The sequence below is a fragment of the Naegleria fowleri genome, assembly GCF_008403515.1.
Source record: "Naegleria fowleri strain ATCC 30894 chromosome Unknown tig9, whole genome shotgun sequence".
NCBI lineage: Eukaryota > Heterolobosea > Eutetramitea > Acrasida > Naegleriidae > Naegleria > Naegleria fowleri.
In genome coordinates, this window is record NW_025407941.1 from 788,239 (window position 1) to 802,739 (window position 14,501).

Below are 14,501 nucleotides of genomic sequence, written 5' to 3' on the forward strand. Positions count from 1 at the left end.
TATAAATTAAATGATTATCGGATCATCATCAATTCATAATGAAATTCATTTTCAAATCAAATTGCCATTATTTAGTTTCATCATTAATGATTGAATCAATAACCATAACCGAACAATTTCACCATCATATAAATATTAATTGTTTGAATAAACAAGGCTCATTCAGGATCAGCATCATCATACCTACCCACAAAAAGTCCTTTTCAGATTTTGTTTGAATTGAGGAGAAGAAAAAATTGAGGAGTTAAGAGAAGGAGTTATCGAATAGCTTTTTTTCTTTGTTCTTTGCAACGGTCGATCCAAAAAGAGCGGACAGTGATGGTTCAGAACTCCGAGGAGCTCGTGCTGTGTGGTGCAACGACACTGGTGCACACTCAATGAGGACTTTTGTCTGGTTGTTGGAAAGTAATACGTATATATTGGAGGATCGCATGAAACACACGTAATCAACCTTTTATTTTACTTCTTCTTCATTTGAGCCAGAATGTTGTCAATACCATTATTGATGGTGGTCATGTATTTTTGTTGATAGTGAGCTTTCTGTTCTCGTTTCATTAATTGCCTCTCTTCATAACCTAAAAGATCGAGTGAGGATCTCTTTGAGAATTGGTCAAATACTTTTGCATGTAATTTGTATGATTTCAACATATTGATGGCAATTTCGACTCGATTCATCTTTTTCGTATTGGTAAGACCTAGCAATCGAGAGAGAATGAGAGGAATGTTGGTCAGAGTAGTTGTGTCATATTTCTGTTCAGTGTTTGGATCCACAACACCAACATCTCGAAGCTTTGACTTGAATTCATGAACATTTCTTGGTCCAAAAATTCCAATCAAGTTATGGAAAATGGTATGTCCCACTATTACAAAGGTCTTTCTTAATATTTTGCTCACATGATCACGAATGGTCATGAGGGAGTATGTCACTTCTCCGAGACCACTCAATTGACTGGTTGTATCGGCAGGATCTTCACCAGAGTTTAGCAAGTTCTTCACTTCCTCAGAAAGGCAATGATAAACGACTTCATCTTTCTCATTAATGATGACAATATATTTAATCATCATTCCCTTTGGAGTCTTTTCTCTCTCGCAATGTAGACAAATGGTTTTAGTAATGGGTGCCTTAATGAAGGGCATCTCATTATCACCTGTAAATGCTTGTTGTTGTGTTTGTGAGGTGGCTTGATGAGGAGATGATGCGGGTGTAGAGATTGCTGCTACAGGTTGATGTTTGTTGATATATTGCTGCTGTGCAGTGTTGTCATTTGTGGTATTGACAATCTTGCTTTCATACTTTTTTTTGAACTCGTCACTCTTTTGCTTTTTAGAAAGAACCTTCTCCAAAATCGAGTACTGTTGCTCACTTGTTTTCACAAGTCTCTCTTCATCAATGTCCTGATCGTCTTTTTTTGAGACACTCGGAATGGTCGAAGAATGATTCTCCTCCTGTGCATCATCGTCATCATCAAACATATCCAAACCCGATCGTTTGTTTGTTTTTTTCAATAATCCTCTCATCATATCAAACTGTCCTTCCACTGTTGAAACAGCATTTTCATCATTAATTTTGCTCAGAAAATCGTTTCGTTCTTCCTCTTTATGTAATTTTTCCAATTCATATTCGTGTTGTAAAGCCTTTTCCATCTTCTTCTTTCGGATGGAGTTTACCAATTGAGTCTGAGCATTGACTCGCTTTTTCTTGATCCCCTCCACTCCTCCTGATGAGAATGTGGTTTTCGAGCTTTCCGATTTCTTCGAACTTGTTGTTGTTCCGATGGTGGAAGAAGAATGACTATTGCGAATATTATTATTTTTGGGCATTTTTTTTGTTGAACTTCATCAAACAACAAGAATTGAGAATAAGTGAATGCAGCATTTCGTGCCAAGGATGATAAAACATTTTATACAACTGTAACGACAAAGCTCTTTAGAGAAATTTGGCAATTTCATAATAGGAATTCACAAATCTATTGTTCTTCTCTTTTCGTAGTTTGATAATTCTCTAGTTTTGTCTATAAAATTACGATCATGGAATTTGGATGTTTCCTTCGTCCAAATTAGTGTTTCAACTTTTGCGTTTCGTAATTCAGACTGACGTCACGAAACATGTACAACGTTACAACGCATATCGGAGATAAATCCTATTGCACATTATGAATATTCGAAACGATGTGCATGCATCACTTCCTCAAGTGCAACGGACCCTCTTTTATATGACTCCAACCCATTTATTTCAATTTCCAAATAGTCCCTATACTATTTTCTTTTTCAGCTTATTTTCCAAATTTCAAAATTTTCTTCAAAAAGGTAATCACAGATGATAAATTAAAAGTGTAAAGTTGCTCGTCCGCGTCGGTTCAACTCGAACCAAAATGTAGAAAACTAAACGACCTCGAAAGCGCAGCTTTGATCCAAAAAAGCTAAATATCATTACTCCACGACCGCATATTGCACATGCGCAAGATTCCCCAAAATTCCAAAAATTAAAATTAACAAAGTAGGACAATCAACACGATAAATGAGAGCATATTTTACATAATTGAGCAATCACCAACCTACAAAAAACATCTCCACTCTCGACACCTTCTCGGATGTCTTTCTCTGCATTACAAGTCATACATGATCGAATCAATTTCCCATATGAAAAGACAACTCCTGGATCATTATTGACCAATGATTACCTCTCCAGAACGGATCTCAGATGTTCTCACATTCCCCAACAGTCAACGATTCCCTCATGTGGAACTCTTAAGCTGACAAGTACATTACAAAGACCACAGACTCATCCTCCAGCCACATGTTCTCTACCCAAACGGTATGAACAACAAACCAACGTCAATCTTGGCTCACTTCAAAAGATCAACGAAATGACCACTTACCTCAATACAAATCAAGCACGACGAGAAAAGATCAATCATGAATCTGTAGCACTGGTCCCACAAAGTGCCACTGAATTACCCTCGCTCACAGATATTCTCTCCTTGTATAAGAGTCCAAAAGAACAAATCATCAAGGTACAACCTCAAAGGTTTTTTTCCAACCAAGTGTGTCCTAAACATTGTGTTGTTACAACAAAAAACAACAACAACGACCTTACGAGCAACTCACACTATGGGATTCGAAAGCCTCACAAGATGACTCGACATGCAACCTCTCAAGGAAATATGAAACGAACCGTCACCCCAATGGAACACCAATCCTTGAATACAGACAAGAAGGCAAAAAACTTCAAATTCTTTGATTACCACAACAAATCCCTGAAGAAGAGAACGAAACGATGTGATCAAGTGCAACCTTATGAAAACATCTTGCAATTACAAACATCCAATGTCCAAACTCTTCATCCGAATAACATCTTGTTGAGTGATAACAAATCCACAGATTCCAATGTAATATCTTCATCATCCAACACAGAGAGCTTGTCTGAGAGTTGCTGTTGTGCTGTCGCAACAATGACCTGTGTTGCATCTTCTTCAAAGGGAAACCGCATCCCTCGATCATCAATCTCAATAAGAGAATTATTAAACTGAGATTTATCTCGCCTTTATTTAGAAATTTCTCATCCTATAAAGAACGAGTAATTTCCCTTCTAAAGCTGGATTTAATCCAATCATTCCAATGTTTGCTGAGTGATTTTTCCGCTTGTTGGTCTTTTTGGTGATTATTGACTTCTTTTTAAAAGTCCAATCAGCTTCAATCTCGTGGACAATCTCTCGATATCTCATATTTTACCTATCCCAAAATGTCCAAAAAAGAGAAAATAAAAAAAATAAAATGTTGTGTCGTGGTTCTGGTCGTGATATGACGATCGCCAAATACTCCTCTCAACAAGGCCATCATGATCAACCGCTCAAGGTAACAACCTCTGGCAATCACCAGGGCGAGAAGAAACCACTCTCTTCCGTTCCAAACCTTTCTCCTACCTGTTCATCGTCGCAAGAGTTCTCTTACAGAAATATCACATTCTCCTTTCATGGTTCATTGGATCCACAATGCAAATTTTCAGATTGTTCTGAGCATTATGGCCTTTCGTTGTATGTGCCGTCATCATCACCACCACCATTGGTGGACTACAAACAACAACATTCCAGCTACCAGGTCGTCATCTCACAGCGATTATCTCCTCCTATTCATTCACCAGTGGCCAACTCCTCCTCTCAAACCACTCTGTCTCCAAACTCTCCAAATTGCAACTCATTATCACCCTCTGAAAAGAGACCTTTAAAGTTTTTTGATTACAACAAACGAAAGATTGCCAAGAAAGTGAGAAGAGTTGATCAAGTACAACCCTACGAACATGTCATTCAAATGCAAACAACGACAACCAATAAGAAGAATTCTCCAACCTCAAGATCTTCCATTCTTTCACCCAACACAAGGATTTCGATTCAAAATAAGGATATACCACAAACGACAATGCTGACTTGTGAAACCAACTCGACACGGACACATTGTGCACAAGAACAAACATTGAGAAGAGAGGTGCAAGCTGATCAACTATCCATTCATGGTTCGAATTCCACCAACACAACCACCACCGCCACAAGAAAAAGAACACCACGATATTCAATTTCAATAAAGGAGTTGCTTAATTAATGTTTTTGTATAATTTTGGTTTTACTCTGGCCTTAAATAAATGAGAGGGATGAGTTCATTGTTGTTAAGGTCAGATGTTTGGCGAAAGGTCACGTTCCCCAACTGCCAATAGGAAGCAAGGTTTCTTTCATGTGGAACTCTTAAGCTGACAAGTACATTACAAAGACCACAGACTCATCCTCCAGCCACATGTTCTCTACCCAAACGGTATGAACAACAAACCAACGTCAATCTTGGCTCACTTCAAAAGATCAACGAAATGACCACTTACCTCAATACAAATCAAGCACGACGAGAAAAGATCAATCATGAATCTGTAGCACTGGTCCCACAAAGTGCCACTGAATTACCCTCGCTCACAGATATTCTCTCCTTGTATAAGAGTCCAAAAGAACAAATCATCAAGGTACAACCTCAATCGCAATTGTGCAAACTTCCAACATTAATTCATTCAGCACCTGAAAGGTTTTTTTCCAACCAAGTGTACCTTTCTCATTTTAACTTAACATCGAAAAACAACAACCTTTCGAGCAACTTGCGTTCGAAAACCTAGTCTCAACTTTATTTAAATCCACACGTTGAACAAAGCGACTAACTTGGAGTCTTACGTGCAAGCGTTGTTTATCCTATTTGAATCATGTCCAAATGCGTTGCTGAGAGAGTGATTTACTCTTTGGACTTTTTGGTGACAATTGACTCTTTTGATAAAAAATCTAATAATTATGGCTTCAACCTCGATCTCAAATTGTTCTCAAATTTAACCGAACCCAAAATCTCCAACTCATGACCAGTCCAAGAAAAAAACTCAAAATCTCCCTCAAAGATGTCGTCCTCGTTGTTGTTTCTGCATGATTCTCGCCAAAGGAGCGCAAATCCAACTCCTCGGGATGTGACGATCACCAAATGCTCCTCCTATGAATATTGTCAACATGATCATTATGATCATCCGTGTTGGGAAGCAAAATCAGGTAACCTCGACAGACAGGAATCACTCTCTTCCGTTTCTAATCAAACTCCTCCTACAACTTGTTCATCACATTCATCAGAGCATAAAAGAGAGATAAGACACTACCAATACAATGACATCGCCCTTGAAAGATCTTTGAATCACCACAACCACTCGCACGTGGAAGTCTCTTCTAGAAAGATCACCTTGTCCTTCCAAAGTGTATCTTGTCCTCCACCACCATCATGTACATTCAATCATTCTTCTGAAAGCTATTATGGACTTTCATTGTTTGTGCCATCATCATCATCATCACCACCAGTAGTCGTGGTGATGAACAACCAACAACTCCCCAGCTCTGAGATCAAAATCTCACATAATGGAGGGTCTCCTTCTTGTCCTCCTTTTGGTCCTCCTATTCATTCACCAGTGGCCAACTCCTCCTCTCAAACCACTCTGTCTCCAAACTCTCCAAATTGCAACTCATTATCACCCTCTGAAAAGAGACCTTTAAAGTTTTTTGATTACAACAAACGAAAGATTGCCAAGAAAGTGAGAAGAGTTGATCAAGTACAACCCTACGAACATGTCATTCAAATGCAAACAACGACAGCCAATAAGAAGAATTCTCCAACCTCAAGATCTTCCATTCTTTCACCCAACACAAGGAATTCGATTCAAAATAAGGATGGATCAAATACGACAACCAACACAACTCCCAACGAAAGTGCACTCTTGCCAAGTGGACAACAAGAACAACCATTATTGAGAAGAGAGGCGAATACTCATGAAACATTCTCGCATGGATCGAATCCACCCGTGGCCACAACCACGACCACCACCGCCACAAGAAAAAGAACACCACGTTATTCAATTTCAATAAAGGAGTTGCTTAATTAATGTTTTTGTATAATTTTGGTTTTATCCGTCTTCAATGCGTTCAATGAATGCTCGTTCGCATGATCAATATATTGTGCCAACAGAAAGAAATGTATATATAAATCTCTATTCTCCATTGAGCTTTATCTCATGTTTTAAAAACCACATGTGATGGACAAAAAACAACAACTACCACTGAAGACCAAACCATCCTCCACAATGAAACAACAAGCTTTTCTTACATTGCCAACAAACAATAATGCCACCTATTGTCATGCAACAACCATAACCACCATCACCACTACTTCTACCTTCAATGGTGCAGCAGCGAACACCTCTCAAATGGTGGTTGCTATCATTCTTACTTCTCACTTTCCCATTCATCATTCAAACGATAAATCATCGTTGGATTCACAAGAAATTACACCCGTCGATCAATCTTCTCTCCTTGATTGCTCTTTGACACAACATCCTCTCTCAATAAGGAAAACAACCACAATTACGGAAGAATACCAAAATAAGTTTCCCTTAGATGTAAGCCATGCCAGCGAATCTCTCTTGAGAAGAATGAATTCAACAACGCAACATCTTGGTGAGGGCAGTTCGGTCGTCAATTCATCAGAACATCATCAACATAAAGAGGATCAAGTAACCAACAATAATCTCAAAACCTTGGATTCCTCAAAGCTAATTCCGCTTAGAGAGATTCCAAAGAAATTGCATTCCAATCCAACATCCCTAAAGAAGAACCTTCCTGCACATCACAAGAAAAACATTCATGAAAAGAATCAAGAAGAGATCTCTTCAGAATCAACAAAAAGGAACATTCAATTCGTTCAAGTCAAACATCAGGTGAGAAAGAGAGTTCGAAGAGAAGCTCAATTGATGCCTTACGAAACACTGTTGCACTTTGAAAACTCTTCTACAGGAACAAATGTGAGCAAGCCAAAACCTTAATGCTCCTCAAGCGATTTCACAACTCTGAATTTGTGGATTCCATCATGACCTTAATGCTCCTAAACATGTCAATTTTGAAATGGTCAGGAGTCAGAAACGTTAGTAACCTTGATAAAAGTTATAAAATGGATTTTTTTGATCAATACATATTCACAAGTTCTCGAGTTCATTTAAAAAAAAGCGTTCATCGTTAGAAATGGTCGAGGACCAAAGACTGAAGTCTTCTTCAACAACAAGCGAGAATTGTCTTCCAGAGCTTCATGACCGTGCACAAGAGAGAAATTCTCTCTCCTCAACATCAACCATTCCCCCTTTTGAACAAATTGAATATCTTCATTTGCCCTTTCCCGATCGTTTCATTACTTCCGTACTTTGTTCAACAAGAATTGATTCCTCGGGTCTTGAATCCAAAGAAGAAACTCTTATTGCATTGTTGGGGAGGTCATGGCAGAACATCCACCGTGTCGTGTGTCTTGCTGAGTCACTTGTATCGATTGAATGCACAACAAGCTTTGGAACGGGTGTCACATGCTCACTCTTGCGGAAAGCCTGCCAGAGGTCGAGCTCCAGAAACTCCTTCACAAATCAAGCAAGCGAAAAAGTTAGCATTCGGATCGACCTATGATTCCGATGAGGAAGAGTAGGGCAACCCCATCAAACTGAAGCCGCAGCGAACGCCACCTCCTCCAGTGGCCATGTAACAAGGAATGCCAATGTTGTCCTTGGAAGTGCTTTCTTGTTGAGTGCCTCCTTAACCATATTGCTAGACGACAGGATGTGAATCTTCTGTATTTCCAAAAATAAATAGATGATTAAATATTAAAATCATATATGATGTAAGGGGCATAGTTCAATGGTAGAATGAAGGATTGTGGTTCCTTAGACGAGGGTTCGATTCCCTCTGCTCCTAAATATTTTATAAATTGTTTTTACTTGAAAAGCTAACCTGAAATTTAATAGAGATTAAGTTGCTTCTGAACAAGTTTTTATTTCAACAATGCCAATGAAAACTTTAAAATATCTAATTCAACAGCCACAATCAAGCTGAGCGACCTCTCCCTGGACATAACTTGTGACATTTGTTGAAATATTTGTATAATAACTCGATAAGGGATTCATTTGACCACCTTTGTTTGTGGAGCTCAGTTCAATCAATTTGTTGATTCTTTGAAGCACCACATCTCCAGGAGACAGTTCAAACATGTTGGACATGAAGTTCTTCACATGATTGGCCTCCTCTTTATCCAAAAGAGGGTCATCAAATAATTTAAAGAAATGGGTGCCAAATAGTTCAAATTTAGCATGATGTTGCTTGGTTTCAAGTTCATACATCCATTCATCTTCTGCCACATGGTTTTTCTGAATGAGTTGATATACAGTGTCGATACTTTTCTTGGATGAACTCATAATTCTTTCAACTGGTCGAAACACAAAAGAATCCTTGGTGAGCTGATATGTTTGAGTATCGAGTAAGATTTGAACATTTACAAAGTTGGCCAAAACACACAAGTTTTTCGCAGTATTTACAATTTCACCAATTTGTGCAAAAAATCTCATCTATATAGAGATGACGGCAATCAATGAAAAAGATGATCATGCACCATTACTTACGTGCTTATTTCCAATATTACCGATGAGACACTCTCCACTTGAAACTCCCATACACACTTGCAATGGATTCAATCCTTCCTTTGTGAGATGATTGTTCAATGATTCTAATGCCATCTTCAACTTCAAACAAGTTTCAAGTGCTGTTATGCAGGGAAACTTGTCATTAAATATAACCACATATTCGTCATAACTCTTAATTTGTACATCTGCACGACATGTTTTACAAATATTCGAAACAGATGTCAAACATTTGGATGTGACATTGTTCAAGGCATCGAATGGATAATTCTTTTCTGATAAATTTGGAATGGAAATGTGGACAAGTGTGACCAGATCTTTTGATGAAAGTCCAATCTTGAAAAAGGATTTGGAATCTGTTTTCATGTGGGCAGAGGTCTGGTGATGAGATCCACTGTTTGAATGGTCCATTCCCTGGCTTGAATTCTCCTTACTTTGAAATGACATTTCTTGAGTCAGTTGAACTTTGACGTCTTTCTTGCTTGATTCTGGTCTAGAATCTTGATTTTTCTGTTCCTTGTTATTCTCAAGCTGATTTAACACAGAGTCTGGCAAGAAGGCTCTAAATTCACTCAACCATCTCACTGTCTCGGTCAAACTTGAATAGATACTTTTCTCTTCACTAAAGAACGCACTTCTTTCTTTAATGTTGGCCAAATCGAGCACTTCAATCTTTTTAAAATCTTCCTGAAGATGGATGAATGGATTTGTAACCATCCAACCTATCACAACGCTCATCAAGATGCCCAATCCGGTCACTCCTAAAGTCACTCCGAGAATGACGTAACTACTTATGATAATGCCCTTCTTGATTTCATTCTCTTCAAAAACAAGTGTCATTCGCCATTTCAAATTGGTGTAAACGAAAGGTGTAGATGAGACCAAGTAATTGATTCCATTACTTTCAATGTTGAGAATGAACGGATCCAAAGAGTCTCCAGTTTGTTGTAACAGCTTGTTCATGACAGTGCCAGCATTTCGGGTGGTAATGTCTGTGGCTTTCACACGTTTGGCGTCAATACCTTCAATTTCAAGGTTACTTCCAATCACAAAGTTATTGGCAAATTCTGAGATAATGACATAACCTTTTGTTAAGACTTTGACGTTTTTCAAGAATTGAGCAATATTTGCAAGAGAAATGTTAATCTTTGCAAAACCCACTCGATTCTTGATTCCATTCAACAAATCTGTTCGATTGAAAACTGGAACGGAAAAAAAAGTGGATTGTGGTCCTCCAAGAACTTTGTAAGGGGCACCAAAAGCTCCATGTGGATACTCCTGTGTGATACGAATAGATTCCTTATAATAGTCCGCATTACTGATGACATAAGAAACATTTGTCAGTACTTGATCATAGTACACTTCACCAGTCTCATTGTTTGCTTTCGAAATAATAAAACGAGTACTTTGTTGAAGTTTGGCACCCCACACGATCGAATTGTCAGCATTGACACTGTATGCAAACATTTGGTTGTTAGATCCATCTCCAAAGCATAGATTGGTGTTCGTGACCCCAAACAACTTAACCTTTGAAAACAAATACTTTTGAATGGAAGGATCATGGTCAATCTTAAAGTTATGATAATCGTCAGCGAGGAGTTGTGCCACCTGTTTTGCTGGTAACAATTGACTTTGAAGAAAACCTGACATCTTTTCATTCATATTCGAAATGATAACATTGACTTGCTCCAATGCTGTTTGTTCATTCACGGTGAAGGCAGTTACCCAAATGGAGAGAGCTGTCAATATGACAACAATCGTAATGACTACAATGAGGAAGAGACGGACACTAAGGAGCACTCTCAGCAAGAAGGGCCTTCCACTCTTTTTGTTTCCCTCAATAAGGATATCATCGTCCAAATCTCGTTCGGATTGAAAGGAAAAGAACTCGCTGAGTTGTTTGTTGGACTCCAAGGTTGAATTTTCATTGTCAAAATGACCTGACTGAACAGGTTGAACTTTGACCATGGTTCTCTCTCTCAATCGTTCTGTTTGAATGAATAGGCTTGATAGATGCGCGGTACGGTGTGAGGAAGGCTTGATAGGAATGCGTTATCATATACAATAGAGAAGAGGCTTTGGAATTTTGTTTTTTAGGAGGTGCGAGGGTTTACGGTTTATTTTTGGTGAAAAGTGATCAACTAACTCGCGCTCGAGCTCCACGTATAGAACTGTGTGTCTCGTTCATGCGTTCAACCTTAAAAAAAACTCTAAATTGAGATGTTCTCGGAACCATCAAAAAAGGAAGCACACAACTCAATAAGCCGCAACCGCTCAACAAAGGTTGTGATGCTCTTTCGCTCCACTGCGGGATATTCCCTTAAACCCTTTTCCATTTGGTGTTGTTGTCAGATAATCTTGAAACTATGAGGTTGTCTATCTCGGTTTGATCCACTCGTTTTGGAATTATATTACTTTACAATGATTACTTGGAAAAAACGATCGAGTTTTCAATAGAGCAAAGAATGGATCTTTGAATTCTAATGTAATATTTGTCAACAAGACTCTTCACCATGTTATTGGTATCGGTGGATTGTTCTCCCACTCCTGAGGAATTCAAAATAAATTCAAATAACTTTAACAGACGAACATAGGATCTATCGGATGGATAGGCCATGATGTGATCTCTTAAGAATAACACATTTTTCATTAACATGGCTTCAAGATTGTTGTCTTGTTGTTCTTGGAAAATGTCAAACAATGAGTGCAATTGTTGAAATTTAGAAATATCATCCTTTTGCTCCAATTCGTATAACCACTCGTCATCTTTGACTTCCATTTCTCTTAACAATTCATAAACAGAACAAACGTTAAAAGTAGTCGCGTCTTCGCCACTTGGTATCCACATCCTATCGACTGGTATTGATACAAATTGCTTATTAGTTTCCAAATAAGTTTTCTCATCCATGATTGCAGTTGCATTGATCGAGCGAGCAATAAAAGCTAAGTCTTTTGCAATAAGAGTGGCATGCGAAATAATGGAATAGAATCGAAAAGAGTGAGATCCCAAATTTCCAACATAGGACTCATCACTCGTGGAAATTCCCATTGAAAAAGGTCTTTCTAGTGTAATTTGTTCATGAGATGTAGTAGTGTGGCCATGTTGCTTGGGATGATTGCGAGAACATGTCCGTATAATCTTTAAAGCACATTCAACAGCCGCTAAAGCACTCTTTTTCCTTTTGGATTGTTTATCTGTCTCGAATATGATGACAATTTCCTCCACAGAAGATATTTGAACAACGGCTTGAAAAACTTTACACAAGGATCGAATGGTATTCACTATTTTTGGTAATTCACACTCAATGTCTGAATGGCAGGATGTTTCCCAGTTCAAGCAAATGCAAATAACCGTACATGTCTTCTTAAAAAGCCCCATTTTGAACAGTGAAGATGCCTCGACTAATGTGCTTGAAGTTAAGCTGGAATTGGATGTAGTTTCATGTTTTTGGTCATTCATATTTGGTTCTTGATGATTCTCCAGTGATTGTTTGTGTTGATGTTTTCGTTCATGTGATGCCCGTAGTTGAGGTTTCATTTGTGCACTGGATCTCATATTTGGTTCGAGAGTTAATGAAGCTGATGAACGATCGTGTGCTCTTATTCGTAATTGATGAAAGACGTTATCTGGAATGAAACACTTAATTTCTTTGAGCCATGAAATGGTCACCTTTAAATGATCACACATTTCATTCATTTCTTTGAAAATACTATTCTTATTATTCATTCCGGTATGGTGTTCTAAATCCAGAACCTTAATTCTCTCTAAATGTCGTTGCAATGCTTGAATGGGTGATGTAATGGCATGACTTAACACAATTCCATAACAAATGCCTAGAATGACAACAAGAATGGCTGCTCCTAATGATGCGCCAATACTGATATAGCTGGTCATGCTCACTTCATCTTCATAGACCACAACCAGTAATTTGTACTTGATATTCTCAAAGGAAAATGTCTTCAACATGATAATGTAATTCACTCCTAAACTTGAGATTTTAAATTTTTCAGGTAAATCAAAGAAATCCACATGATAGGTATGGTAAATATCTTGCATGAGTTTACCTGCATTCCTTTCTGTCAGGTTGAAGAGAGGTAATGTGTTTTTACCATCGGGAGTTGTGGTTGTAATACTTCCAGCAATTACTTGCACCATGGAGGAAGCACTGTTATTCGAAGAAGTAGAACCGGTTGTTACAAATTGGATGTGAAATAATAATCACATAACCTTTGGAGAATATTTCAATTTCATCTCTCAAAAAGTTGGAAAGCAAATACAATGGCACAGTACATCGACACATGCCAATTTGAACCTTTTTCGAAGGTTGTTGTTGAAGTTGGATAGGATCGTAGAGTAAGGTAATATACGACAGTGCAATATGAGCTCCAATGATGAAGACTTTTGGTCATAGCCAACCCAGAAACGTAAAATTCTTGTTTGGTCAAGTTGGCAGGTGTTGGATCAATGGAATAATTCGCTTTGATTACAGAACCAGAGTCCCAATCCAATTGATCTCGAACGATGCCAGGAAATCGATTATTCTGTTCAAATAATATTGATGATTCACACATGTGTGAGTAAATTCCGTAATGATACCATTTCTAATGACTAGAACTTACCTGATAGGTATATACGAGTGTATTATTTGTTGAAACCACCGTTACTGCATACCTTTCTGAATAGGGATGAGAATATATAAAGTAGCCAACAAATACACCCGATTGTTTGGTCAAATGAAACATGTAGGTTCGAAAGAGATCTTTGGTGAATGAATGAATTCCAATTGGTGAATTATATTGCTGGGCTCCTAGTTGAGCCATCAATTTGAGCTTTCCCATATATCCATCTAAAAAGGTTACAATTTTGTCTTGAGCATTCATGAATTGGATATGGAACACAAAATGATGAGTATTGAAATGGTGAGAACAAGGAAATACCTCAATGATATGGAACAACATGAAGTAGACCCTGTATGTTCATCATCGTTTGTGTGTCTGAGAGTTTTTCATCATCTGCGGCAACTTCAAATTCATCCTGTTGATTCTTTTCTGTGTAATGCTTACTAGTCTCGCAATACACATGGTGGTGGTGGTGTTGTTGTTTGTGAGGATGTACCTTAAACACCATGTTGTGGTAAGAACGCGAATGCTCTGTTCTGTGAGAGAATTAGTGTCGCAGATGAGGTTTGATTTATTTGGGGTTGTAGCTGAGTTGCGGCCGGCTGGACCACATCCGATAATGCGAACTTTCCTAAGTGGAGCACATTTCCTTGTTGAGTTGTAAAACGAGAAATTTCGGCTCTGAAGATTTCGGCGAATGTGCTTCTTCATCAAAAGAGAACTGTAATTTTCCGTGGACACGCAGCAGTTCATTATCCACGCGTTTTGTTTGAGATTTGTAGCTGATATTAATATTAGCAATTTCGACATTTCTTTCTTTACCCTCGAAATTTTTGTTATTTCTGCTTCTTCAGTATCACTGTAAGAGTGAACA

At 38.2% G+C, this 14,501-nt stretch overlaps 8 protein-coding genes across 8 annotated transcripts; 5 read left to right on the top strand and 3 right to left on the bottom strand.

Annotated features, from left to right (window-relative positions):
• Window positions 1-459: 459 nt before the first annotated feature.
• Window positions 460-1,821, bottom strand: FDP41_011563 (uncharacterized protein; the record flags this gene model as incomplete). Its single annotated transcript, XM_044701985.1, has 1 exon — window positions 460-1,821. One exon carries the CDS (start codon window positions 1,819-1,821, stop codon window positions 460-462), a length of 1,362 nt encoding a protein of 453 aa, XP_044567346.1.
• A 770-nt stretch (window positions 1,822-2,591) lies between these two features.
• FDP41_011564 (uncharacterized protein) lies at window positions 2,592-3,530 on the top strand (the record flags this gene model as incomplete). The annotated part of the gene is made up of 1 exon (XM_044701986.1): window positions 2,592-3,530. The coding sequence occupies one exon, from the start codon at window positions 2,592-2,594 to the stop codon at window positions 3,528-3,530; it is 939 nt and encodes a 312-aa protein (XP_044567347.1).
• Window positions 3,531-3,774: 244 nt separating this feature from the next.
• Window positions 3,775-4,596, top strand: FDP41_011565 (uncharacterized protein; the record flags this gene model as incomplete). Its single annotated transcript, XM_044701987.1, has 1 exon — window positions 3,775-4,596. One exon carries the CDS (start codon window positions 3,775-3,777, stop codon window positions 4,594-4,596), a length of 822 nt encoding a protein of 273 aa, XP_044567348.1.
• Window positions 4,597-5,419: 823 nt separating this feature from the next.
• On the top strand, window positions 5,420-6,442 carry FDP41_011566 (uncharacterized protein; the record flags this gene model as incomplete). The annotated part of the gene is made up of 1 exon (XM_044701988.1): window positions 5,420-6,442. One exon carries the CDS (start codon window positions 5,420-5,422, stop codon window positions 6,440-6,442), a length of 1,023 nt encoding a protein of 340 aa, XP_044567349.1.
• A 198-nt stretch (window positions 6,443-6,640) lies between these two features.
• On the top strand, window positions 6,641-7,378 carry FDP41_011567 (uncharacterized protein; the record flags this gene model as incomplete). Its single annotated transcript, XM_044701989.1, has 1 exon — window positions 6,641-7,378. One exon carries the CDS (start codon window positions 6,641-6,643, stop codon window positions 7,376-7,378), a length of 738 nt encoding a protein of 245 aa, XP_044567350.1.
• Window positions 7,379-7,638: 260 nt separating this feature from the next.
• Window positions 7,639-8,022, top strand: FDP41_011568 (uncharacterized protein; the record flags this gene model as incomplete). The annotated part of the gene is made up of 1 exon (XM_044701990.1): window positions 7,639-8,022. The coding sequence occupies one exon, from the start codon at window positions 7,639-7,641 to the stop codon at window positions 8,020-8,022; it is 384 nt and encodes a 127-aa protein (XP_044567351.1).
• Window positions 8,023-8,404: 382 nt separating this feature from the next.
• Window positions 8,405-10,975, bottom strand: FDP41_011569 (uncharacterized protein; the record flags this gene model as incomplete). Its single annotated transcript, XM_044701991.1, has 2 exons — window positions 8,405-8,935; window positions 8,990-10,975. 2 exons carry the CDS (start codon window positions 10,973-10,975, stop codon window positions 8,405-8,407), a joined length of 2,517 nt encoding a protein of 838 aa, XP_044567352.1.
• A 457-nt stretch (window positions 10,976-11,432) lies between these two features.
• On the bottom strand, window positions 11,433-13,888 carry FDP41_011570 (uncharacterized protein; the record flags this gene model as incomplete). The annotated part of the gene is made up of 3 exons (XM_044701993.1): window positions 11,433-13,173; window positions 13,299-13,549; window positions 13,628-13,888. 3 exons carry the CDS (start codon window positions 13,886-13,888, stop codon window positions 11,433-11,435), a joined length of 2,253 nt encoding a protein of 750 aa, XP_044567353.1.
• Between the last annotated feature and the right edge of the window lie 613 nt (window positions 13,889-14,501).